Below are 27,254 nucleotides of genomic sequence, written 5' to 3'. Positions count from 1 at the left end.
GAATTGTGGTGTTGTGCTTTTGAGTTGAATTTTTTTTCAACTCTTCATTTTTTTTTCTCCAATTAAATTTTTTATTCTTATTCTCTTTATAACATTATTATGTAAAATTATAAGTTGACATGGTTTTCTTTTCTCTCTCTCTTAAATGGGGATAAGGATGTGGCCTAGCAAAAGATGAAAGCTGAAAATGTATATGAATAAAGGACAATGATCTGTTTGTTACTTTATTCATTGTAAAAAATGTTCAGTACTCTAGGGAATGAATTCATTTAAAATAATAATAAAAAAAGAGAATTTTGATGCTGTGATTTCTATTTAAATCAGAGACTAAAGTAAATATGGTATTCTTTTCAAAAGAGAACAAAAAATAAAAACATAGAAATTGTTGACATGACATGTTTGGTTAATTATGCAAAAATAAAAAAATATATTAAAGCAATTTTAAGCTTTTGACTTACTGTTGAAACACAAAAAAAAGAGAGCATAATGAAGTTATACATAATAATTCCAGTTGGATTGAGAAAAATTGCGAGGGATTAAAAGTATGTGGGAAAAAATATTATTATAAAGAAATGACCAATTATGTCTTGTGCATGATGGTTGATTTCATTGAGGAATAAAATTTTATGGTATATTTTAATGAGGTACACCCTGTAACTTGTATTATTTTGATCAGAAAATTTTTTAGATTAGGAATCCATAAAAAGGCAAGAAGTTATAAAATGTAACGGTTGTCATTCAGTTTAAAACCAGAAATTAGATATTAAAATTCGACAAAAAAATCAAATCACAATTTTCTATAAGCGACAATCAATCATTCAAAAAGCACTGGAAATTTCCAAGTTATAAGTGCGCCCCTGTCAATAATAAATTTCACACTTTCCAAAACAAAAAATACAAGTTTCACACGGTTTTCCCATCAAAATTAATTCAGAATTCGTTAATATGGTAAATTTTAAAATTAGAGTTAAATCTAAAGTTTAAAGCTCAAGATTTCATAAAGTGGATTTGTGAACACATGAAATATTTGATTATAAATAATTTTTTTATTTGAACTTTATAGGTATTTTCTATTTTCGCATATTTATTTCATTCCATTTTTCATAATTTTATTGTGATCCAATTTTTTCCTCCAAAGTTTAATTTTCTTAGAAAAACATTGAAATAGAAGAATTATGTAAGAATTTTAATTATCTATGTATTCAACATTTTATCACGAATTATTATGTAAAATGTCTACAGAATATAAAAAATTTCAAATGAAAATGAAAGCGATTAGTTAATTTTTCAAATTATACGACCAATCTTGGCCACTTTTCTTAGAAATACATAAGTAATTTTGATTCCTACAAGTACTGGCTATCTCATTAATTTTTTTGTTTTATACAATATTGGATGACTAACTACAAAATTTTATTTAAATTATCAAAATAAAAAATTACAATAATTAGATAAAGAATAAGTGAGAAGCAAAATATAAATCAAAAACATAAAAAAAAAATCGCCAATTTAAGTTCTAAAAAAGAATGAAGAATACTTGACTTTCATTCAAATTTTAAGAAAACAAAGCAAAATATCAGAAGAAATGGGTAGAAATGAAAGTAAAATAAAAAGCACTCATTTCCCTTTTAAAATAAAATTCTTTAAAAATTCTAAATTTTGCGTTTTAGGAAACTTATCTACCATTTTCAAATAGCATTTTATCTCCCTCTCTCGTTCAAAAACAGAAGTAAGATAAATGTTAGGGAGTTATAATCATTCACAATAATAATAATAACAAGAGCGACGACAACAATGAAAAAATGAAACTTTTTTGTTTTTTAACAATGAGTGAGCAAACATCCGGTTTAGTGAACCTTTAGTACATTTTTTGTTTTTATTTTCTCTTTTACTTATTATTTATCACAAAAACAAAAACTACTAAACAATCAAAAATCATTCTTTAAACTTGGTCTGTATTTGAGATTATTAGCATTGATGATGTTTACTGGTAGCAAATTTTTAATGGTGGTATTTTTCAGAAGTATTTTAAAGTTAAGTAAAAATGTTTTTACGCAATTGACACGATCTAATCAGAACTAGAAAATTAAAAAATTAGAAAAGAAAAAGGAAGTAAAAATGAAGAGCGGAAGCACTGGAATCTTCAAAATTTCTGTAGGAAATACAAAACAAATATTTTTATATACGAATAGTGGCGATGTTAATGAGAAGAAGGAAACGCAATGTGCAATATATTGTAGAATATCCCAATTTTTGTTTTCATTTCCCATCATTGTTTTATTTGTTAAGAAAATAAGAAGAAGAAACAAAAATTTTTGATAGCAAATATTGTGCATGAATATGCGTGTTTCTAATAATTGTTTTTCTGTTTGCCTTCTTTACTTACATATTTTGCGTTTTGTTTTAGAAAAATGATAATCAAATGTTGTTATTTCCGCAAAATATCTTTTTAATTTATTTAAATTGAATTTATATTATCTATGAGACCCGTATTTTTCAATGTGGATCTATATGAATTTTAATAATGATTGATATTGCAGTGATTTTTGTTTTTGACAAAAATACTGATTCACAAATTATTAATAAAATAAATTGAAATGAGAAATGTAGGCGTTTGGAAAGTAATTTTAATTTTTGAACATTATTTTAAATAATGAAATATTGATAAACAGCTACTTTCTGTGCCTATACAAACCAGAACTTAAAGTTAATTTTTCAGTTTTTGACGACATTTCGGCTGCAAAAATCACATATTTGACAGGTATTAGTTATGCATATTTATTGTTGACCGAATGTTTATGAAATACATCTCTATTCTGAATAAAGATTGCAGATAATTAATAAGTATGACATTATCTGATTGTAATAGTTAATTCATTGAGGTATTGAGAAAAATTTCAAGGAAAACGTTGCAAAAAGCTATTTTACTCATTTCACTTTACTATAGTTTTACTAAAAAAAAAATTTAAATTTCGATGAGTAATATTTATTTTTTAATGAAGACAAAAATAAAAAAAAATTCTTTATTATTGAAATTATTCTTACTTAAATTACGAAGGAAATTGAGAAATTGTGAATGATATTTTTTTAAAAGTAAATGTCATTCACATTTACTAGCACATCAGTAATGAAGAAGATGAAAAAATTATTAAATTAATAAATAAAAGTTTGCTTTTATTTACTATTCTTTTTTCTTGATTTAAGAACTAAAGTTTGGAAAAAAATATTTACTTATATATTTTATTATGATCTTTGAGCTTTTTTTAATTGAATAATTTATTTAAAATTGAAATCTAAATACAATAGATAATTTGTAGTTATACTTGAATTTAAAGTGATGAAATATTTGGGTAAATTTACAAATAATAAATATTTGCTTTCATTAATTACAATTATTAAATTACAATAATGTAATAGAAAATTTTAATCTTAATTACTAAAAAATTATTGAATTATGTGAACATTTTGATAAAATAAAATATTAATGTTTATTGTATTGACTATATTGTTTATTTAATTGACTTGAAATGAGATCCCAAAAATTTAGTTAATTAACCATGATATCCAAAATGCAGTGAAAAAAGTTTTACTACAGTTTAACTGTAATATTAACATAATACGTTGTAAAAATTTAAAAGTAACTGCACTGTTGTCTCGTTTTTCTCATTACGCTGATTTTTTTCTTGATGTTACATTGTGTAAATTTTTTATTTTGCAATATGGATTACACATATGTACGCTGTAGTAAATTAATACTGCATTTCGGATGTCAGAGTAATTTAGGTAAAATTGTTTCCGTGTTAAAACTATGGGTTACAAAATTTGGCGTTTATCACAAAATATGACAAATGTAAAATGAATGAAGATACTTAAAATTGAATAAATAAATTAATTATGAACTAATAAAAATTATATACTGCTAGAACTCTGCTAGAAATTGGCATTTCACCAAGGAAATATTAGCGCAAATAATTTACCTTAAGAATTAAATATTTGAAGGAAATACTTCTTGATTTTGAAATTTCGAAATCATTGTTCGTTCAATACAATTGTTCGTTCAATATACAAGTAGTTGCCCTTATTTATTACAATAATTTTGAATTTCCCTCAGATTTCTAATTTTACTTTTGTAAATAAGTACTTAATTTCATTATTACGAGTATTAAATTTAAAATTATTAAAATTAAATTTTTATTGAAATTTCTATTCAAATTTAATTTTTATTCAGCACCTGTTCCATTTTGTAAACTGGTTCAACTTGAACCAAATCCTAAAATAGGAAAAGAACACAGATAAAAAATATTAATAAAAAAAAAAAGAGTTCAAGTAAATAAAAAAAAAGGGGTCAAAATCAAGCTAAATTTCATCTGCCAAGAATCATCAATTTAATCAAATTTTTCTTATTTATTTTTATTGTATTTTAAATTTTTATATACATTTACCCATTAAAAATTACAAAAAAAAAAAAGAAAAACAAATTATGGAATTTAATTCTGGATTTATCATTATTGATATAAAGGTCATATCATTAATAAAAGCAAAAAATAATGTAGAAAATTAAGAAATAAAAGATAAAAACCCTAAAAAAAAAAAATTAAAAAAAAAAAAATAACAAAATATGCGCACAGATGGTTTTGAGTTAATTTGGAATTTATCGCGATTTGACGGTTTTCAATTTTTTTTTTCTTTCTTATCGCGCTCAATTTTTGATAAATAACGAAAAAATAAGAAATGAATTTGAGTTTATGAAGAAAGAAGCAAAAGCAAAATAATGAAGAAAAAGGAAAAAATAAAAATAAATGCGGAAACCTAACCTAAAAAAAAACATAAAATAAAAACAAATTTAAAAAATTTTAAATTTAGTGGTGTCGTCGCTGGTTGGAAAAAGATAATCTAAAAAAATAAAAAAATTAAATTGTAAAAAAAGATAGTAGACCTGTTTTTCTTGATTTCTCATTTTTGGATTCATTCATTCCAGTATGCTTTTTTTTTTTTTAATTTTTCGTAAAATATTCTTGACTCGTTGCATATTATTTCATCTGTTTATCTCCATTTATAACTGATGCTGTCTACTGCTGCTAGTTCATTTTTTTTCTATTGCTATAGTTGCGACTATTACCGTTATAGTGCGTTTTTTTTGCTAAATTATTATTGTAATTGTTCCTATTTTTTTGTTTATTTCAAAAAACAATTTACAAATGAAACATGATATCTTATTGTTGCTCAACAAAATCTCAATACATAGTTGGTACCTAAAATTCATATACATATGTATGTATGTAAGTAAATAGTGACGAAATGTAATTTAAAAAAAATAATAGCAATTGAGTAATACAATAGTTTAATTTAATAATTTTTTTTATTCATTTGTTTTTTAATTAAATCAGAAAAGAAATTGATTTTATGTTAATATGATTGTTACATGTACGAGTGTATGTATATATACATATATACTTTAGAATAAACAGAGGCGGTGTCTGTGTTCATACATAAGATTGCGTGTCAAATACACAAAATTTATTTACTTAATAAAAATGAATGTTACAAACTATTAAATTTATATTAGCGAATATTAAGGCACGGTTCTATCAGTATTTGGAGAGTATTTCATTAGGGGGCACTCATATCATTTTGAAATAAGGACCCATACTAATTTGAGCATAGAATTATAATAAAAAATGTTATGTGCAGGAGGGCACTTTCCAGTCTTAGTACTATAAAGGACCAGAAATAAGTTTCTCATCAACATGTCAAATTATGAGCGAATAAAATGTCATAAGTGACATATTTTCTCTCCTGAATGACATATTAATAGCTAACAGCAGAATGTTGATGAAAAGAATGTTTTTAAAAATTTTGTCTAGTCTATTCTATTCGAATTTTAGAATGTCGGACTATTTTTCTTTATAACAAAATATTTTGATTAATCCAATTTAATATTTAATACTCGTATTAAGCTTTAATTTTACAGTATAAAATGTGGTTTTTCGAGTACACTTTCATATTGAAGAGGCAAAACAAAAAATCTCTTTTTCTCACATAATTATTATTAAATTAATTATTGTAATTAATCGTGTTGAATAAAAAAAATACAATTAAATATGTTTGAATTTCTTTAATCATTGAAAATTATTTAATTATATCGGCTTTATCATAATTCATTTTTAATTATTTTATAAAACGAATGGGTACTAATGTAAAATAATCTCATTAAATGAATCAATTTTGTTGATTATAACATTTTTTTTTTATTTTATAAAAATGCAAGTTTGTACATGAAAAAGAAAATTTATGAAACACATATATACCTAAAACCGAATATACAATTAGAAAATTTTTCCTGATAAATAAATCACTAAATTTATTGACTGACTATACAGGAAAAAAACCAAAAAAAAAGTGCATTTCTTTTAAAACATTGGCATTTGCTTTGTGTTTAAATTGAATTATAAAAAAAAAATTTTGAATAGCTTGTGAAATTTAATATTTTAAGGCAGAGTTACCAAATGTAAAATAAAAGTACTTATTTTTATAAGGTAATTGTACTAAATTAGTGCTTGTTTATTAGCAATGACGTACATAGGTATTTTTTTGTATGTAATATTCGTGTTCATTTCCAATAATCGATTATTCGAATTTATTATTGTAACAGCATTATTTGCTATTGTAATCGATGGAATAAATTGTAAGCCAAAACAACAAGATCTTCTGATTCTAATTGTAATACGTGTTTTCAAAATTAACGCGTAATTAATTCAATTTTTCCGTGATTTACAGTGACATTTCAAGAATTAATTTATAAAATTTTAAATAATAATTACAAGGTTGTAAGTACTATTATAATATCGTATTTTACCGTATTTGAAGTGAGGATAATTGTTGAATTTTGCAGAATCTGACAAAATAGAATTTTTTTTTCTAAAATTTGGCCCGTCTCGTTCTCTTATTCTAATAATAATATAATTACGCTCAAACACATGTAGTAATAACTTGTCTCAATTTATTAACATATAGTAAATAAAGTAAATAGCGGAAAAAAAAAATAATAATAAAAATAAATTTTGCACTTATTTAAAAAATTAAATCACGTGAAATGAATTTATTTTGCTTTGACTTGCATTTCCATTGAGCTCGATTTTATTTATGAACTTTTTAAATTATGTATTTGAATTTCTTCTATTCGCATACACACAGATGTACTTATATACTTACATAAATTGCGTACATATAAATTTGTTTTTGTGTGTTTCTTCGTTTTTGTCAAAATATTATATTTCAATTTAAGTAATTTAAAATTATTTTCAAACGGATGTTGATGATTGTGAACAAGAATTATGAAAGAAAAAAAAAACATTAAGTGCTTTCATTTTCCTGAAATTGGTTATTTTGCAAATTTTATTGTTATTATAATAAATTGGTTTTAAAGTTGAAGTACACAATCTTACATATGCGTATACTTACATAATGTTATTTCACTGAAATAAACTATGTTTGTATGTATTTGAGCGAATATGAACGTGTTAGCGATTTAGAAAGCATAAATTAGAGATATAGGCGTTCTTTCTAAAATTCAACGTGGATGATAACTTAGATAAGAAGATAAAGAAACCAATATTAACATGCTTTTATGATGATTTTAGCTCACAAGTTGAAAAAGGGGCCAAAATATTTAATGCAAATGGAAGCAATAACAAAAACATTTGTCTTCCTCATTTAAGGGTATAGAATACTCTACATATGTATATAATAATCCAATTAATTTAGATTGCAACGCAGATTATTTTTATTTTTGAAAATCTGGAATTTTAAAAATTATAAATATTTTTGTTAATTAACAAATAAATAACATTATACTATTTTCTTTTATTTTAGGAAATGGTGCACGCCAAAGATCCACCATCTCACTATTTAACCAAATTACGAACATATTTAGATCCAAAAGCTTCACGTAGTCATAGAAAACGTAAAATAGTTGGTGAATCAACATCAACTCAAGTGCTACGCGATTTAGAAATATCATTACGTACTAATCATATTGAATGGGTAAAAGAATTTTTAGATGATGAAAATAAAGGTTTAGATGCTCTGGTATATTATTTAAATTTTCGATTATTAATGATGCGACATGAACAACGTATTCAAGAAGCTCGTTTTGAATCTGACGAACGTTTAAATTCGGGTACATCAAATAATGTAAATACATCAAGTTCTAATGATCATCATCATCATTCAATATTAAATGATTCAAAGTTAAGTAATCAAAGTAATAGCACAACAAATGGATTTATACGTCCAGCATTAGGTGAAGTGCTTGATAGTCCAACAATAAAACGACGTTCACGACATATAGCCAAATTAAATATGGGTGCTTCAACAGATGATATCCATGTTTGTATAATGTGTTTAAGAGCAATAATGAATAATAAATATGGATTTAATATGGTGATACAACATAGGGAAGCAATCAATTGTATAGCACTTAGTTTAATACATAAATCATTAAGAACTAAAGCATTAGTATTAGAATTGTTAGCAGCCATTTGTTTAGTTAATGGTGGTCATGAAATAATTTTATCAGCATTTGATAATTTTAAGGAAGTGTGCCAAGAAGATCGAAGATTTCAAACACTCATGGATTATTTTATGAATTATGAATGCTTTAATGTTGATTTTATGGTAGCATGCATGCAATTCGTTAATATTGTTGTACATTCAGTGGATAATATGAATTATAGAGTTCACTTGCAATATGAATTTACCGCACTTGGATTAGATAAATATTTAGAAAAGTTACGATTAACCGAATCCGAAGAGTTACAAGTTCAAATATCAGCTTATTTGGATAATGTATTTGATGTAGCTGCGCTCATGGAAGATTCTGAAACAAAAACTGGTAAGTTATTTTATTAAGAAAATGTGTAATCAAATATCCTTGATATTATTTTTTACATATGTAATTATTATTATTTTTAGCTGCTCTTGAACGCGTACAAGAGCTAGAAGATGATTTGGGTCGAGGTATGGATCGGACAGCTGAAATGGAAAGAGATTTCATGTGTAAATTAGCTGAATTGGAATCAGAGTATAATCAAATTAAAGCAGAGCGTGATAATTTGGCACAATATAAATGTAAAGCAGAAGAAGAAATTGCCGCATTAACTAAGATTGTTAAACAAAATGAGCAAGAGTTAAGAAATCGTGATTCAATGTTAGAAAGCAAAAATCAAGAACTACAAAGCTTAACGTTGTCTCTTCCAAGATCCGGAAGCAACCATTCTACTATGAATGGTGGAGATTATCATAATGGTAATGGAACGAATTCTCTGAAGGGTAATATCTCGACAAATATAACATCGACACCTGCACCTCCTCCTCCCCCGCCACCTCCAATGCCATCAGTCGCAACAGCAGCTCCACCGCCGCCAGTTCCTCCTCCTCCACCAATGATGGGAAATAATAATATCCATATGATGAATGGTTACAGCATGCCAGATGGTGGTCCAAATAAATTCAATCCTCCTAGAGCTCCTCCGTTTCTATCGACATTTGCGCCACCAGTTGCTGGTCATATGCCAGCCCCAGATGGAGCGATGACAATCAAACGTAAAGTTCAAACAAAATATAAATTGCCAACACTTAATTGGATTGCACTGAAACCAAATCAAGTATAGAGAAAAGAAATTATTTACGGATATGTTTGTTATTGAATATTATTTATTTTTAGGTTCGTGGTACAATTTTCAATGAATTAGATGATGAAAAAATACACAAACAAATTGATTTCATCGATTTTGAAGAACGGTTTAAAATTGGAGTTGGTGGACCAATGTCAAATGGAACCCAAGAATTGGATGGTAATTTATCGACATTCCCAAGTAAACGTTATAAGAAGCCAGAAAGCGTTTCTGTTTTGGAACACACGAGATTACGAAATATTGGTAATTGTTCAGAAATATAAACTTGTAAAAAGTTTCAGTTCTTCTAATTTTTATAATATTTCTTTTAGCAATATCTCGTCGAAAATTAGATATGCCAATCGATGATTGCATAGCTGCAATAAATAGTCTCGATTTGAAAAAATTATCGTTGGAAAATGTAGAAATATTACAGAAAATGGTACCAACTGATGTTGAAATTAAGGCATATAAAGAATATATTGGGGAAAAGAAAGATCAAAATTTACTGACGGATGAAGATAAATTTATGTTACAGCTAACAAGAGTAGAAAGAATCCAATCAAAATTGCAAATTATGAATTATATGGGAAATTTCTTCGATTCCTTACATTTAATAAGTCCAGTAAGATAATTTAATTGAATATTTTATGTAACCCATAACTTCTATGTATTTTTTTTTTATTATTGTAGCAAATTTATTCAATAACTACTGCCGCAAATTCACTTAAACAATCACGTAAATTTAAAGCTGTGTTAGAAATAGTTCTTGCATTTGGAAATTATTTAAATAGCAGTAAAAGAGGTCCTGCATATGGTTTTAAATTACAGAGTCTTGATACTTTACTAGATACAAAATCAACTGATAAACGTGTATCGTTATTACACTATATTGTTGCTACAATAAGACAAAAGTTTCCAGATTTATTAAATTTCGATACAGAACTATTTTGTATTGATAAAGCTTCACAAGTATCATTAGAAAATGTTATAACTGATGTGCATGAATTAGAAAAGGGTATGGAAATGGTGCGAAAAGAAACGGATTTAAGAATAAAAGGTGCACAAATACATATATTGAAAGATTTCTTAAATAATTCAGAAGAAAAATTAAAAAAAATTAAAAACGATATGAAATTGGCCCAGGATGCATTTAAAGAATGTGTTGAATATTTTGGTGAATCACCTAGAAGTGCTGATGCAAGTGCATTCTTTTCAATGATTGTAAGATTTACTAGAGCATTTAAGGTTCGTTATTTTTGTTTTTACAATTGCGATTTTTTTGTAATGAGAAATTATAATTTTAAATTTACATAATTTATTAAATCATTTTATATTTTAGAATATTGATCAAGAAAATGAGCAACGAAGACGGCTAGAACAAGCTGCAGCATTAGCAGCAAGCAAAAAAGAAAATGATCAAGTTATTATGAGGAATAAAGTAAATCAAAAGAAACAACAAGTAAGCATATCAGGAAAATTTGCAATTAATTTTATGTACTTGTTATAAGAAGGGTATTATTTTTTAAAAAAATATTTCTAGAATTTAACAATATAAGAAAAAAAAAATTCAGAATTGTTAACAGTTTGGAAAAGTTATGGCATTAATTAATTAAAACAAGACTCTTGATTTTGCTTTTAAATTTTCTTGGTTTGTTACAATATATTAAATTAAATCAAATCCAGTCTAAACATTAATGAAATGAATAATTTTTTTAGAACTTTTAATTTTGTTAGATGTTTTCCAAACTGAGTAATAGACTTTAAAATAAGTTTAATTTAAGGAACATTTAAATGTATTTAATTTTAAGTTTTCACTTGAAATAGTTTTTAAGTTCATTCACAAATTTGTTTTCTATTTGTGTCACACATATACCACATTCTTTCGGCACTTTATATTTAAATAACAATATTTTTTCACAAATTCATTTAGCCATTCTATAAAAATAAGTTCATGCTACTGTGAAAAAACGAGACTTGTAATTTAATGTTGAGATCAACTTAACAAAAATTGATAGTTTTAAAAATCATTGTCTATAAAATTAAATTGTTTAATGTCTACATACAAAAATCATTTTTATTAAATCTAAATCATTAAACTACTTCTCATACCAATTATAGATTTCATCTGGCAGCTAATATATTCATTTAATTAAATAAATTATAAAATTAACAATGCAAACATCAATTAATTAATGATTTTTTTCATATTTTATCATAATATTGCTTTTGTTTTTTAACAACTAATTTACTTTATAATTATGAAAATATGCTTGGCTTCTTGGTGATAATCTCTTTTTTTTTTTTTTACATAAATGACTACAATAATTTCATTTTTCACAAATTCCTTAATTTTTTCTTTTTATAGGCTGAAAACATTACACAAGGATATCCAATTTCTAGAAAATATTGTGAAAAAATTCGATTTTAAATTTTAATAGAAAAATACAAATAATTTATTATTAAAAATAATATTTTTAAAGTGATTAAAAATGCAGTACAGAAAAGAGGTTTAAAATTTCATTTAACAATTGTGATATTTCATTCATATTTCATTTCGAAATACTTAACAATTTTTAAGTTTTTGTCTTTCCTTAACTTTTATAGTTTATTAAAGTTCCAATGTAATTTCCATTTTCGTTCAAATGTGCTGTAATTTCTTTCTGAATCAACTTCAGTTTCCATTATGTTTCCTTAAATTTTTTAATGGAAGTTTATAATACGAGTATAGTTTTCAATAATATCTAAATAAATTTTTCAAAAATCTTAAGAAAGGCGTTGCACGAAATAAAATATCAAAAATAGTAAGTTTTTTAAGCAAATTTTTTTTTTCATAATTTGTATTTTAAATAACGAATAACAGATTTTGTTTTTAATAAAAAAAAAGTGTTGAAAAATTATCTAACATCGAAGTTAATATTATATAAGAAAAAAAAGCTGCCAGATAATTAATTAATTAATCTTGAATGAAGTTCCTAGCTTGATAGTCTCTGCTTTTATTTCCTATGCATATGTACAGGAATATTGCAGGAATATTGTTGATATCTTCATTTTTTTCTAATTTGTCATTAAATAGTGATATTAAAAAGCCAATTATCAATCAAGAATTTTTTATATAATGAAATTAATTAAACAATTTTAGTAAAAATTTCTTTAGGAGTTTATTTCTATATCTCTTAGCCCAATATATTCTTTTTATATTTTGTTATTTCTGTTTGTCTTCTGAGTGTTTTCATCCTATAACAAAATCTTAGATCTGTAAGGATATACATTTTTACTCCAATTTTAATTTTATGCATATGAACATAACCTTGGTCAATTATATCAGTGTGAATTTTCCATTTCGATTAAAATAAATTTTTTTTTTATAAAATTAAAAATTTTACTTGCATATTTCAATTATGTTTTATAATGAGTCAAATGTTGCGGTCCATATAATCTCCATATGGACCACAATATTTGACTCTCAATAGAGAAGTGACAAATTAAACTAGACTACCAAATTGAAATAGACAATTGTAACGAATTAGATCTCAAAAATAAAAACACGATAAACGAAATAGTAAAAATGTCACCCGTTAAAAGTTTTGTCGAAAATATTTTTAAAATTTACGAAATTTTTTCTCGCATATTGTGAAAACATAATAAATAAAGCAACAATTTGTCTGTGATGCTAGAGTGCTTAATTTGCTTGTGACACGTTTTCTTTAAGTATTCAAACACACACACACATTAATACACTTATTATTTATTTAATTTTAATGATTTGTTTTTTTTTTTTAGTATTGTAATTTTTTTTTTTAATTTTATTAAGATTTCTAATTTTTTTATTTATTTATTTATTTTTATTTTTTTTTGTCATTTTCTTTCCCAAACTAGAAATTTGGTTATGTGGCTATGGAAAATACTCTGATTCATAAGCAACTTGTTCATTTGAATTAAAATCTATTTGATTTTCGTTTTTTTTTTTTGTTTAGTGTTTTATTTTTAATTTTTTCTAAAAATTTTGCATAAATATAAAAAAAAAGATTGTGTTTTTATTTGTTTTTTGTTTGTTTTTGTTGGAAAAATGTTCGCGTCATTTTGTTTTTATTTCTTTTCATCGCATTTTTCTGCTCTTGTTTATTTTTTTTTAAATCTTTTAGTTTTATTTAAAATAAAATTTTTCAATTTTAATTACTAAAGTATTTTTTTCATAAAAATTTCGTTTATCATAGTTACTTTGTTTTTTTTTCTTAAATGCACATTTTACAAATTATTTGAATTAAAAAAAAAAATAAACTCATTGCACTAAATTTCGTAAAAAATTTCATATTAAATAAAATAATGATAACAAAAATTTATCTATACTACTTATATAAAAAATAAACTTCGAATCCTGAATGTTTAAAAAAAAATAAAATTAAACTATAAAAAAAAAGTAAATGTAAGTTTAAAATAATTTTTAATTTTTGTTTTATTTTTATAATTTTTAAGGTTGGATTTTTCATTAAATTTTCCCACTTACATAAAATTACTTTTATTTTTTTTCCCACCTATAATATTCTATATTTAGTAATTAGATTAAATTGATATTAGAACATGGTATTTTAATTATTTTGAAAATTCCATCCTATTAGAAAAATTTTTACTAAATTGCTTACTATTTTCTTAATTTGGTTAAGACTTTTTTTAAAATTCCTTTTGGAAATGCTTCCCTTCTTTAAAATTAAATTAATGCCACCATTTTTCTTTCAATCCAAAAAGCATTCAACTATTTCTATTTCTTTATAATTAAATTAAATTTTACAAAAATTTTAATATAATGAAATTTTTAAATTTTTTTATCCTTAAATTCAAATAGTTTTCCTTGCCCCAAATTTAGTAGCTAAATAACAAATTTCATATATTCCTAATATTAGAGATAAATTATTATAAACATTACTACCCGGAATAGATTGGCGAAGTGAATGGCTAGGCGAGTCGAATGGACTAGGCGAATCGAATGACATTTTTAAATTATGATCGGTGAATGCTTTCATTCAACATTATTTCTGTTTTTATGCAAAAACAAATTGAATTTTCCTATCCCTTTAGCAATATGTTGGGGTTGTTCTCCATTAATTTAATTAAGTGCTCGAATTGCTTTTGGTTCGTTTTTTTTCCACGCTTAAATTAATATTAAACAATCAATATTTCTTACAATAATTTGTACAATTTTATCAACTTACTTTACAGATAGTTTAGATTTTTCCATTATATCACTATAAATGATATAATATTAAATACTTATGTATTATTCTGAATTTTGGTTTCATTCGCCAAACTTGTCACACAGTATTTTCATTCGACAGATTTGACAGCTCATTCGCTAAAAATTTAAGCGAATTCGCTAATCATAATACGAAAAATTCATATTCACAAAAATTTCATTCGCTTCGCCGATCATAATAAGGGCCTATAAATTTGTTCTAAATTATAATATTATGTATAATGAAATTAAAGGCTATCAGAAATAAATATAAAAATTTATATTTTGAGTTACGAAAAGAAATACTTAAGAATAGCTTTAATTACACCATTGGGCAATTAGTCAGTTCATTAAATTTATTTTTTGTTTTATTAGAATTTATTAAATTATTTTTATGTAATTCGGTAGAAAAAAATAGTTTTCCTGAACTAGAACTTAATTTATTTTAGAGTAAATTTAGATTTATAATAACATAAAGTATATAATTATTTTTTAGCAATAATATTCAAATGTTTATTTTTCGTTAAAAATTAAAATATTATACTTAAAAGTTTTGATTCATATTTAATTTTTTAAATTAATTTGAAAAAATTCGTAGATTAAGACTAGTAATTGTTTTTCAGGAAAAATAAAATATAAGTTCTTTAAATACGTTTTCTAATAAAAGAGCTTTAATAAAACAGCAAATATCAATAACCTTAAATATTTAACTTGAAGACAAAGCTACCACCTACCTAGTAAAATTCAATGACCCGAGAAACTGATTCATGATTATCTACTCTACGATAACATATACTAGCTCTATGCTCCTCCCAGGAGCTAAGTAGAATAAACAAAATATATTTCTCTAATTTGGGTAGTTTAGAAAAATTTACTTTTATATTCGAATTTTTAAGTATTATTCTTATAAACTCTGTTTTTCTAATCAGTTAAACAAGCGATAGTAGAATGGTAGTAATTGTTCAATTGTAGAAAAAAAAATTATTTAAGAAACCTTAATAAACGAGTAAGACTGTAGGTTACATGAACCAATTTTCATTTAGAATTATAAAAGAAAATCTTTTTAAAATTACTAAATAAAAATACTTTATTAAAATAATCTTTAAATATTTTTTTTGTTGTTACTAATGACTGTGCCTTAACCCATATAGTACTTTTCAAAAAGAAAATTTTAACATTTAATTATTCCGAAATTTAAAAAAGATTATAGCGACCATATTAGAATTTCCAATTTTATTCAATAAACACATACAACTTTCTCTAATTCATTATTATCTATTTTTATTTTTAAATGTACACCATAAAAAAATTTTTATGTTTTAATTGTCTATAAACAAAAAAAAAATTGTTTATTTAATCATTAATTAATAAATAAGTTTATAATTAATAAAAAAATTTTTTTTTCTAAATTAAATATTAATTAAAGAATACTTTTTTTTTCTTCTTCTTTCGTTTATTTATTTTAAATATTATTAGGAAGCTGTTATTAATGAATTAAAATCAAAGACGAATGCCGTCCGTGAAAAGAAATTATTGCAACAGGATGAAGTTTATAATGGTGCCTTAGAGGATATTCTATTAGGATTGAAAAGTGAACCATATCGAAGAGCAGATGCAGTTAGACGAAGTCAAAGACGCCGAATCGATAGTAATCGACTTTCAAGAACAATGGAAGAATTAGAAGTTTAAATAAATAAAAACAACACAAAAAAAAAAAATAAAAGTTATTTAATTTTCAAATAAATTATAATTTAAAAAATTTATAAAATAAGAAAATCAAAAAAAAATTTCTTTTGTATCAAATTTGTGAAACAATTATAGAATTTCCTTTCCTGTTTTCATTTTCGTTTTCATTTTCTTATTAAATATTTGAAAATTTATTTTGTAAATTTATAATTATTGTATATCTTTTATATAAAATTTAAAAATTTCAAAATTTGAGAGAAATGAAAACAATTAAAAATAAAATAATATATTTTTATAATTAATATATTAAATTAAAAATACTTTTGTTAAAATATTCGGCACAAATTTATAAAATGATATGAAGCAAAAAAAAAAAATAAAAATTTTAAAATATATTTTTTAATATTTGCAATAAATAATTTTTGGGATTATCATTTAATTTATTGTAATTAACTAGAGAAATATTATAAAAAAAAATTATAAAAATTTATTGAGGAACTCTTATTCTTATTCAATTTCTTATTAAAATTATAATATTAAAATATTTAATACAATTTACATGTAAAATAAAAATTTCAAATATCAAGCTATTTTCCATTATGGTAAAAAACGTAAAAATTAAAACAATATTAATTAATTTCACTGTTCAATAAATTATGAAACATGCTTTTCCTTAAGACTTAAATTAAAATTTAAGCAAAGGAAAGCAGTCTTAGAATTTAAACTCAAAAGAATCATTGAACCAACAAAAAGTGTTCTTTTATATTGTCTTGTAATGCTATTTATTTAAATTAAATACCATAATTACCATAATTAAATATTTTTTTTGTTTTCATCAAACTTAAAATTTCAATTCCCAATCTTCAATCACTATTTTATATAATAATCAAATTCAAATCGTTTCAGTTCCGTATTAAAAATATTTGTGGCCTAAATGAGATTTTTAAAAATATAATTTTATATACCAAATTATTGAATAAGAAAACAATATGTTTTTTATTAAAATAAATCTTATTAATACAAAAAAAAAAAAAAAAATCAAAAATTCTTAAAATTATGAAAATATTAAAAAAAAAGCTGCGAAATAAGAAAACTATAATTGCCATTTTATCCAACTTTAATTAAGAAAATTGTAAATAATGTGTAGTTTTTAAAAACAATAAAAAAATTTATAAGTTATATAAACACTTATATCAAAATTTATTACCATTATAACTAAGAAACTTAATTAATGAATAATATTCCAAGAGAAAAATAAAAATACAATAATATTATTGAAACATAATCAAGGAAAATAAATTAGAAAGCAAAAATTCTAGGCTGAAATTTAATGAATTTATTTAATATAAAAAATGGGGCATAGCCTTTTTTTTTTTTTTGTAAAATGTATTCTTATTGTGGTATTTTTAAATAAGACTACATAAAATATTTAAAATATACATTAAATAAAAAAAAAAAAAATTATACGATTTTAAAAACTCCTGTAATTAAAAAATTTACTGCTTTTTATATCGCTTTTTATATATAAATTATATAAATAAATTATACATAAAAAAAATATCTACATACAAAAAAAAAAACAAAACAAAGGTATTTTTATCATTTTGTGCTTTTTACATTTTATACACAAAATATACATTAAAATTTTTACCTTAAATAATTACTAAATAATAAAAATGTAATAATTTAAAATTAAAGTTAAAAAAAAAAAATAAGCAATTTTTCAAATAAAATATAAAATAATCTCAAAAACAGAATTTTTTTTTTTAAATTAAATACAGCGAGAATAAATGCATTTTTTTCTTTTTTCTGTTAATTAAGTATTGAGTATATTAAAATTTTTTATGTTAAATTTTTTTTTTCTTTTTATTATTGTAAAATCAAATCGAGTTCCTAAAAACTCGAAAAATTATAAAATATCCCGGTGTCGGGGTGGTATTCGATAATTAATTGTAATAGCAATTAGCATTATGTAATTAGCATTATGTAATTATTATGTAATAGCAAAATTATGTAATAACAAAAATTAAAATAAAAAACAAGTGTTTCATTTTATATTATTTTCCTTAAACTTCTATATAATATCTAAGATCAGTATTTAAAATTAAGTTGTGAATAATTTTTTTATTTAAAAAAAAAAGAAAAATGTGCAAAAAAAATATTATAATTAAATATTAAATAAAATTTAAATAAATAAATAAAATTTACTATTTTTGTAAAATATTTCCTTTATTTGAAATTAATAACAAAAAAAAAAAATTATATTTAAATTTTCTTCTTTTATTTTTTTTTTCTTCTTTAAAAAAATATTGTAATAATTTTTCTCTTTATTTGTTAAATATTGTTAAATTAATTTTTAAGTAAAAATAAAAAATATATGTTAAATAAAAAAAAAAAAAATAAATTAATATTAAAAATCAATTTATACTTATAATATAATGAGATGTAATTATATAATAAAAAAAAAAAAAAAAACAAAAATAACTAAAGAAAATGAACTTTATTTTGAATTTGATCATATCCTAGAGTTTTACTTATAAAACATAAAAAAATAATTAAATAAAAAAACAGTGTATTAATAATTTTAAAATAAATAATTTTAAGATTCTTTTCTACAATTATGAAATTTTTATTATGGAAATTCTAAGACATTATTTTTTTATTGTTTTATTTTATTTTTATTCAATTAAATATTTATCATTATTAAAATAAATAGTTAACAAAAAGGAAATAAATAAAATAAATCTTTTTTATAATTTGCATTTTTTTGTTACTGAGTGTTATAATTTAATTTGTATAATTTAAATTTTATATTTTTATATTATATTTTTTCTTTTAAATATTAATAATCTTGTCTCGATGAAATTTTATTCTAAATATTTAAACTCAGTACAAGTAGCATGATATTTTTTTTTAATTGTAAATTTTTTAAATTATTTTTTCTTTTGTAATAATTTTCTACATATTTTGTATAAATATGAGTGTTTTCTCTTTTGCTTCTATTTTTTTTTGTAAATTAAAATTTTCTTATACATAATTATATTATTTTATTTTTGTTTATTTGTTTAAAAAACTAAATCTTTTAATATTAATTAATTTAATATGCATATATACACAATTTTTTTTTTGTATATTTCTTGGCATCATTTTAGTCAATTTGCAAAAAAATTAAAAAAAATAAAAAAAATATAAAAAAAAAAACAAATATTAATTTTATAAAATAACATAAATAAAATACTAAAAAAAAATTTCAAATAAAAATTATAAAATTTTATATTTTGTTTTTTTTTTTTTTTATTTGTGTTAAAGTTTTAGATGGAAGGTTCAAACCCATGAATCCGAAATAACATAAGGAATTTGATAAAGTTGTAAGTATGACAAATTGTAAAAATATTCATTCTTTTTGTTACTTAACACCTATGTGAACTGGAAATCTCGTCTTCTATTAAGTCGGGATTTTCATTTATTTAGTTCTAGAATAGTTCTAGATTGTAGCATGTTCGAAAATTCATGCTACATACACTAAAATAATAGATGGTTCGAAAATTACTGGCTGCGATAAAGTGAGTTCGAAAATTCAATCTTTAATAAAAAAATGTCAGAAATGTAGCGCAGACTTCTAGTTTAAATTTTGTCGCTGTCTCCTGAAACTTCTTTTTTTTTTTTCAAATTTAAAATTCAAAAAAATTTTAAATTTCAAAATGGCAGATTCAGATATTATTAAAGTAAGTTGACTTGAGTTGTAAAAGTATGACTTTTTGTCCAAAAAGAATAATAAACCGTATTGCACTGAATGTATACATTAATAAGTACAAAAAACTAGTTGGTTATAACTTTGAAGGATGTCTTCACTCAAATTCTGTTAGTCGAATCCGCCATCAGGGTGATAGAATATTTTTCAAACGATTTAGTATGTAATTTTTTACAATTTCGAAATTGATTTTTTTTTTAAAATCGCAGCACATCAAGTGTAGCTTGACTAACAGAATAATAATGATTATTTATTGTGAGGGTAGATTTGAAGAAATAAAATCCGTTAAGAACCGGTTATCTCTTTTTTACATATCGGACTTCTGTTTAATAATATATTTAATAGTCCCAATTTTAAGTTGAATTGTTATAAATGAATGAAAATGAGTGCAGAACGTCACTGCAAAATTTTCGATTAATTTATGCGAACATAAAGTTATATATGTATGTATATATGTACATATGTGCGTAGAATATATTATTTAAAGCAAATTACTTAAGTGATAATTTAACATAATTACTATAAATATTGTGATTAAAAGTTGTTTTGTCAATAAAAACGCTTACGTAGAACAAAATATGTCAAATTAAGAAATGACAAAACAAATAAAGTAAAATATTGTCGAAATAAAAAAAAAACAAACAAACAGCTGTAACAAAGCAGTAATACTTTTCTATTTTTAATTTTTTTAGCAAAATTTTGCAGAACTACAAAATGGATTGATTTTTGCAATTGTATTCAGTTCTAATCTGGTACAAACAGTTCAACCTTATTCAAAATTCTGTAATCAAATTATTAACATTAATTTAACTGTATACTTTCACTCTTCTATTCAAAAATAGATGGCGCACAGTTGTGAGAATTCATAAGATATTTATTAAAAACAACGGCAATACTTATGTCGGCGCATAACATATGTTCTTGACGTTTCCGCATTGTTTACCTTTATTTCGTCACTCAGGTGTTTTGATTTTTATCTGCGAATGGTGTTCAAAGAATAACATTACATACTATTATTTTTTTTTTTACAAATAAAAAATATATTTTTTTTTTTAAAAAATTACATTAAAAAATAAATTTATAAAGATTTAAGAAAAATTCATTTTTTTTCATATTTTGCGCATAAAGAAAAAAAAAAAAAAGAAAATGTTTCGTAGGAATTTTAAAATAGTTTTTCGTCCAATGAAAAATAGTTTCGTTTTATTGCCCGAACATTATTATAATCTTTGTTCTACTTATGTGAGTGCAAAATATATTTACACATGTTGATAAAATTGTTTTATAAGAAAAAAATGTTTTAGGATAATGGGTGCCTTAGTATGATTATAGGAAATCATAGCCATTTTGTATCATGGGTTCCATATTCAGGAAATGTTCAAGAAACTGAAATAGGAATGAATGCACGTGTTGCTAAAGAATTAGGTAATTTACGCCATAAATATATTAATATAATAATAAATGGTAAATAATATTTGTTGGAATATGTAGGAATAAATGAAAATGATGAAATAAAGGTTTCAGTTGTAGCAGATGTCATTCACCTCAGATCTGTATATTGTACACCACTTACAGCTAAAGATTGGGAAATAATTGTAAAACTCACTATATTATAGATTAGTTTTTTGTTTATATGACCATGAAAATTTTTTATTTTTAGGAAATGAGCACCGACAGAATTCAAACAACAATGTTGGAACAAACAAGAATCATAAATTGTTCACAACTTTTATTGGTTTGGGTCAATAAGAGTATGACAGTATCTTTCACAGTCGGTAAGTAGTTGATATCCAAGATCCATCAGTTAAAATCGAAGTAACATAATTGTATCTACTTTGATTTCCGGTCTCTTAATATAAAATTTGATAAATTGGTATAAAAGAGGGAATTTTATAAATAGATTGGGTGATTAATATGAAAATATGAATGGAAGTAATTTAAATTTTTTGATCAAATATTTTATTTGATTTCAATAATTTTATTTTTAGATTTTTGAAAACTTAATTTTTTCAATCATGTGATCATGGCTGTAAAAACTAACTTGCTGTACAAAAACAAAGCAATTTTTATTTTATTTTGTAATTGAATTTGCAATTGAAAATATTTAGCCCTATTAACGAATAAAATAAACTTATAAAATAGGCTGGGTACATATTATTAATATAATTATATCGTACCTCAAGAAAAAAATAAAGAATAACAACAAGTTATTGTTTTTTGAAAAAAATTATTTTGAAAAATTTTTTACATAAAATTTTCAATATAAAGATTTTCTATAATTTTTCTTGAATTCCATAGACATCAAATTGGCAAATTGCCAAAAAGCTTCAGTTCAAATATTTTCTAAGAATATCAAATTCAATAAATTTACAAAACACGAATATCTATTCATATTTATGTACTCGTACGTATGCATGTACATTAAGTTTTTCTTTTATTTTGCATTAAATGAACTTGAATTTATAAAAAATTATTGATTTTACAGATCGTGTTAAACCAAATGTTGCATTCGGCCGTATCGATCATAATACTGAAATTATAGTTACTCCAAATCTTAATCATATAGTTCAAAATCATCATACAAATGGCATAGCAGAGGCTAAAGATATTTTAAACAGATCTAATCCTTTAACAAAGTCGCTGAATTCAAATAATTTAATTGAATCACAAGTTCAAAATGGATCCAAAGCTTTACCTTCTTTTTTATCATCAGCAGCTTCATTACCTCCTACACCACTTTCAACAACAAAATCACAAGCAAATCTTCCAAATATCTTCTCTAACCGTCCGTCAAAATCTCAATCGAATTCGTCAATTTCTTCAGCATCGTCTGGTTTATCTAAATCTCAAACATATTCTAATATGCCTAATATGCAAACAACACTTCAAAGATCTAACTCCATTAGAGACATTCAAACAGTGAAGCGTAGCCCATCTTTAACTAATAAAACTACACGAGCGGAAAAATTAGATCGACTTACGAGAGATTTAAAACGTGAAAATAATCGTTCCTTTGAGTTTCGTGTTATTTCAGGCAAATGGGAACAAGGCACTAAAATATCGGATGTTTATGTTACACAAAATAATTTACCAGAATTTATGGATTTAACACATTGTTATCTTTTAAAAGTTCTTACTGTTCCACAAAATTCAAAAGATAATCTAGAAACAAAGGAATACTATGTAAACATTAAAGTAGTGGGTGAGAACGAATCATATTTTCCTAATAATATTCATCGTACAATTGAAATTAATGAAAATTTAATGAAAATTTTAAAAATTAGTGAAATGGAAAGAGTAATTTTGCAACCTAAGCAAATAGTACTAAATTTTGTTGAAAAAATTGAATTATTTGCTAATCGCAAAACTAATTATAAAATTATTGAAAATAGTTTTAAACGTCATGTATTAGAAAAAACTAAAACTGGACCGCTCTTATTGAATCAAGACGAAATAGTACGACTTGAAGATGGTTTAATTGTTACTGTGCGTATTAGTCCAGAGCATTTTAAATATTGTTTGATTGATGCACAATTTCTTAAAGAAAGTAAATTATATGCTGCAGATGCTGCACACAAAATTGATCATTTATTAGAATTAGATGAAAAACGTGAATCAATATTACATTTAAAGGGTGATGATTTGATTAAAATTGAAAAATTTCAAGATATTGTTGATAAAATTACTGAACAGCTTAAAATGGATTTATGCTTAGATAGTAGAAATTCAATATTACGCCAAGGAAATGTTTTAATTTCGGGTATGCTCTATTTTTTTTTTTTAAATTTCTGGTTTAGTATTGAGAATCGCAATAAATTTTTAGGTGTTACGAATTCTGGAAAAACTGTTATTGTCGAACAAATACTGGATAATTTGGGAAAGAAACCGTTTTGTTCTTTTTTCGATATTTATCATTGTACAAGAAACAAAGGACGTAAGGTAAATTGGAAATATTTTAATTTTTTAAGCTTTTAAACAAAAAATACATAGATATGTACATATTTGCTTCTCATTTATTATAATTCATTTAATTTCAGTCACATTCACTCTATTTCAATGTAAATTATATTTACTATTAAACAATTCAACAGCTTTGAGTTTTTAAAGACTTGTTTTAATAGCTTTTCAAAATGGCATTTTAATGGTAAATAAGTTTATTGAAAATTTGCTTAATTTGCCTAAAAATATGCTTACTATTTCTTTCAATTTTTAATTCAAATAGATTTGGATTACAATATTTATCAGAATACGTTATAACTATAATTGAAAATTAACATTTTTCTAAATTACTAGAGTATTCTTTCATATACTGATAACCAGAAACAGGACACTATTACCTATCCATGTTTTCAAAATTTCAGATATTTATTTGGCGAAAATACATATGAATTTTTCATACTTGTTTTGTAATTAATTTTAGGCTGAAGCAATTCAAAAAGATTTGCGTGCAATATTCTCGGTGAGTCTTAAAAATGCTCCGTCCGTAGTAGTTTTAGAAAATTTAGATGTATTAGCACATTCATCTGGAGATCAACCAACACAAGATGGTGAATATTATAATCGGATTTCCGATACAATACAACATTTAATAGTTGAATATACTGCCACAAATCCAATTGCTGTTATTGCAACTGTATCGGATGTTCAAAGTTTAAATAAGCGTTTATATTCACCAAGAGGACGACATTTATTTCATACATTAGCAAAAATGCCAGACTTGGATCGGAATGATCGCGAAATCGTTTTAGAAAATTTGTGTGGTCATATTGATTGCGAAAATTTAGACTACACAAAATTTTCGAATTTGACGGAAGGATACAATATGGGTGATTTAGTTCAATTTGTTGAAAGAGCAATTTTTTATGCTTATAGAGCCAGTAAGATATTTTATATTTTATAATGTTATTTATGCATGTTTAATTGTTTATTTTAAATTTTGAATAGATAAAGTGAGTCCAGTAATGACTCGCAGTTTTCTGGAAAAATCACTAGAGAATACAAATTCTTATTGTTTGCAAGGAGTTCAAAAACATAAATCAACAAAGGATAATGATGATTCTTTAAAAGTTCATCAAATTCCAGGACTTCAGAATGTTGTTACAGTTTTGGAAGAAGTTTTAGTGTGGCCGTCTAAGGTATAAATGTTTTTTGAAAAATTGTTAAAATTCCATTATTAAATTAAAAAAAAATCCAGTTTCCTTCAATCTTTGAAGATTCTCCATTACGGAATCAAGCAGGTGTATTATTATTTGGTCCACCAGGAACAGGAAAAACCTTTTTGGTATCTCAAATTGCTCATACATGGAATTTGCGTACAATATCTGTAAAAGGTCCAGAACTTTTAGCAAAATACATTGGTCAAAGTGAAGAAAATGTTAGAAACTTATTTGCAAAGTATGTACTGCTATATTAATTAAGCTTTATTGGCATTAAACAAAAACAAATTTTCAGGGCACGTAGTGCAAAACCATGTGTCCTATTTTTCGATGAGTTCGATAGTTTGGCTCCGAAACGTGGTCATGATTCAACAGGTGTAACCGACCGTGTAGTTAACCAATTATTAACAGAATTAGATGGTGTTGAAGGACTTCAGGGTGTAACTGTAATTGCAGCAACATCTCGTCCTGAACTTTTAGATCCAGCTTTATTACGATCTGGTCGTATTGATCGTTTAGTTGAATGTTCACTTCCAGACTTAAAATCTAGATATCGAATTTTTAAAGTTTTATCAAGAACATTAAATCTTGATAATTCTGTTGATTTTAGTATTTTAGCTGACGAGACTACTAATTTTACTGGTGCAGATATCCAAAGTATATTAACAACTGCCAATATGATTGCTGTTAAAGAAATTTTACATAAAGTTAATGGAGAAGTAATTATTTTAGTATAATATTTATTATGAACTTCAGTTGTTTAATTCACTCAACTTTATTTTTAGAATATACCAGAAAAAATATATGTTTCTCAAAAACATTTACTTAAGGCTTTAGAAGATACGAAGCCAACATTAAGCCTGACTGATATTAATCGATATAATAAATTGTAAGTGATTTGAATTAAATATTTTTATTGTTGTTCAAATACAAAATCGTTTCCATTTTAGATATGCACGATTCACAAACAAAGAACATTCTTCAAGAGATTTTGATTTCGTTGCCAAAAGAGCTACTCTAGCATAGGTGTATTGTTTTCTTTTTTCATATTATATTATGTTTTTGATTTTAAATTTAAAATAAGATTAAATTATATATATTTTTTTTTTGTTTTAACAAAATATTTTTTCAATGGGTTTGTTATAGTAATATTTATTAAGGTGATTATGTCTATATTATTTTACTTGAGCATAATATTATTAATGTTTTACTATAAAGATACTTTTTTGGGAATGTTATTTAATTCTAAAAAGAAATATGCATGTAACGACTGTATACGTTATACGTAATGATTTTATTTTAAAAAATTGATTTTGTAAATTTGATTTTGTTTTTGAATAAATGCAATTAATGTTAGGATTGAGAAATGTTGTTTATAATTACAAATGAGTAAATTTTGTTGATTTAATAAAGAATTGTTTTTCGCTTGTTTTAATTTCCTATGATTTTATTATTATAAAATTCCATAGAACAAACAAAACCATAAAACAAATAAAATTTAGTAAATTTTTACAATCAATGGAAGGCTACAGAAAATGTAAATTACGTCTTTTGTATATTATATTTTTCTGCTGATTTAAATACTCCGGAGCTTCATGTTTAAAGAAAACTTAAAATGCAAAATTAATATCCTGTCTGTACAAGAAGTTTTTAAACGTATTTCTGAACTATTTTTAGAATTACCGCTTAATAATCAAATGTAATGCAAATTTATTACTAAATTAAAACTAAATGACCTGAAACATCGTAGTACTAGAATC

At 23.6% G+C, this 27,254-nt stretch overlaps 2 protein-coding genes across 4 annotated transcripts in view; both read left to right on the top strand.

Moving 5' to 3' along the window:
• The window catches only part of LOC129606565 (formin-like protein), a 127,395-nt gene extending 110,226 nt beyond the window's left edge, over window positions 1-17,169 (top strand). For 2 of the 3 annotated variants that reach the window (XM_055516941.1, XM_055516940.1), the window contains 7 exons: window positions 7,873-8,893; window positions 8,974-9,665; window positions 9,725-9,938; window positions 10,007-10,299; window positions 10,368-10,922; window positions 11,017-11,136; window positions 16,381-17,169. In XM_055516941.1, the coding sequence (XP_055372916.1) occupies window positions 7,873-8,893; window positions 8,974-9,665; window positions 9,725-9,938; window positions 10,007-10,299; window positions 10,368-10,922; window positions 11,017-11,136; window positions 16,381-16,593 (3,108 nt within the window). In that variant the 3' untranslated portion in view covers window positions 16,594-17,169. Of the gene's footprint in view, window positions 1-7,872; window positions 8,894-8,973; window positions 9,666-9,724; window positions 9,939-10,006; window positions 10,300-10,367; window positions 10,923-11,016; window positions 11,137-12,042; window positions 12,178-16,380 lie in introns of those variants that run through there. The other variant, XM_055516942.1, reaches the window with a different exon arrangement.
• Window positions 17,170-21,396: 4,227 nt separating this feature from the next.
• Window positions 21,397-26,827, top strand: LOC129606574 (uncharacterized). The gene is made up of 12 exons (XM_055516951.1): window positions 21,397-21,580; window positions 21,643-21,763; window positions 21,830-21,933; window positions 21,999-22,113; window positions 22,824-24,098; window positions 24,162-24,277; window positions 24,759-25,215; window positions 25,283-25,473; window positions 25,533-25,732; window positions 25,790-26,213; window positions 26,280-26,383; window positions 26,445-26,827. Exons 1-12 carry the CDS (start codon window positions 21,488-21,490, stop codon window positions 26,518-26,520), a joined length of 3,276 nt encoding a protein of 1,091 aa, XP_055372926.1. The 5' UTR covers window positions 21,397-21,487; the 3' UTR covers window positions 26,521-26,827.
• Window positions 26,828-27,254: the final 427 nt, after the last annotated feature.

The sequence above is a fragment of the Condylostylus longicornis genome, unplaced genomic scaffold, assembly GCF_029603195.1.
Source record: "Condylostylus longicornis isolate FDR11 unplaced genomic scaffold, ASM2960319v2 ptg000019l, whole genome shotgun sequence".
Classification (NCBI taxonomy): domain Eukaryota; kingdom Metazoa; phylum Arthropoda; class Insecta; order Diptera; family Dolichopodidae; genus Condylostylus; species Condylostylus longicornis.
This window is presented reverse-complemented; position numbering and strand designations above follow the sequence as displayed.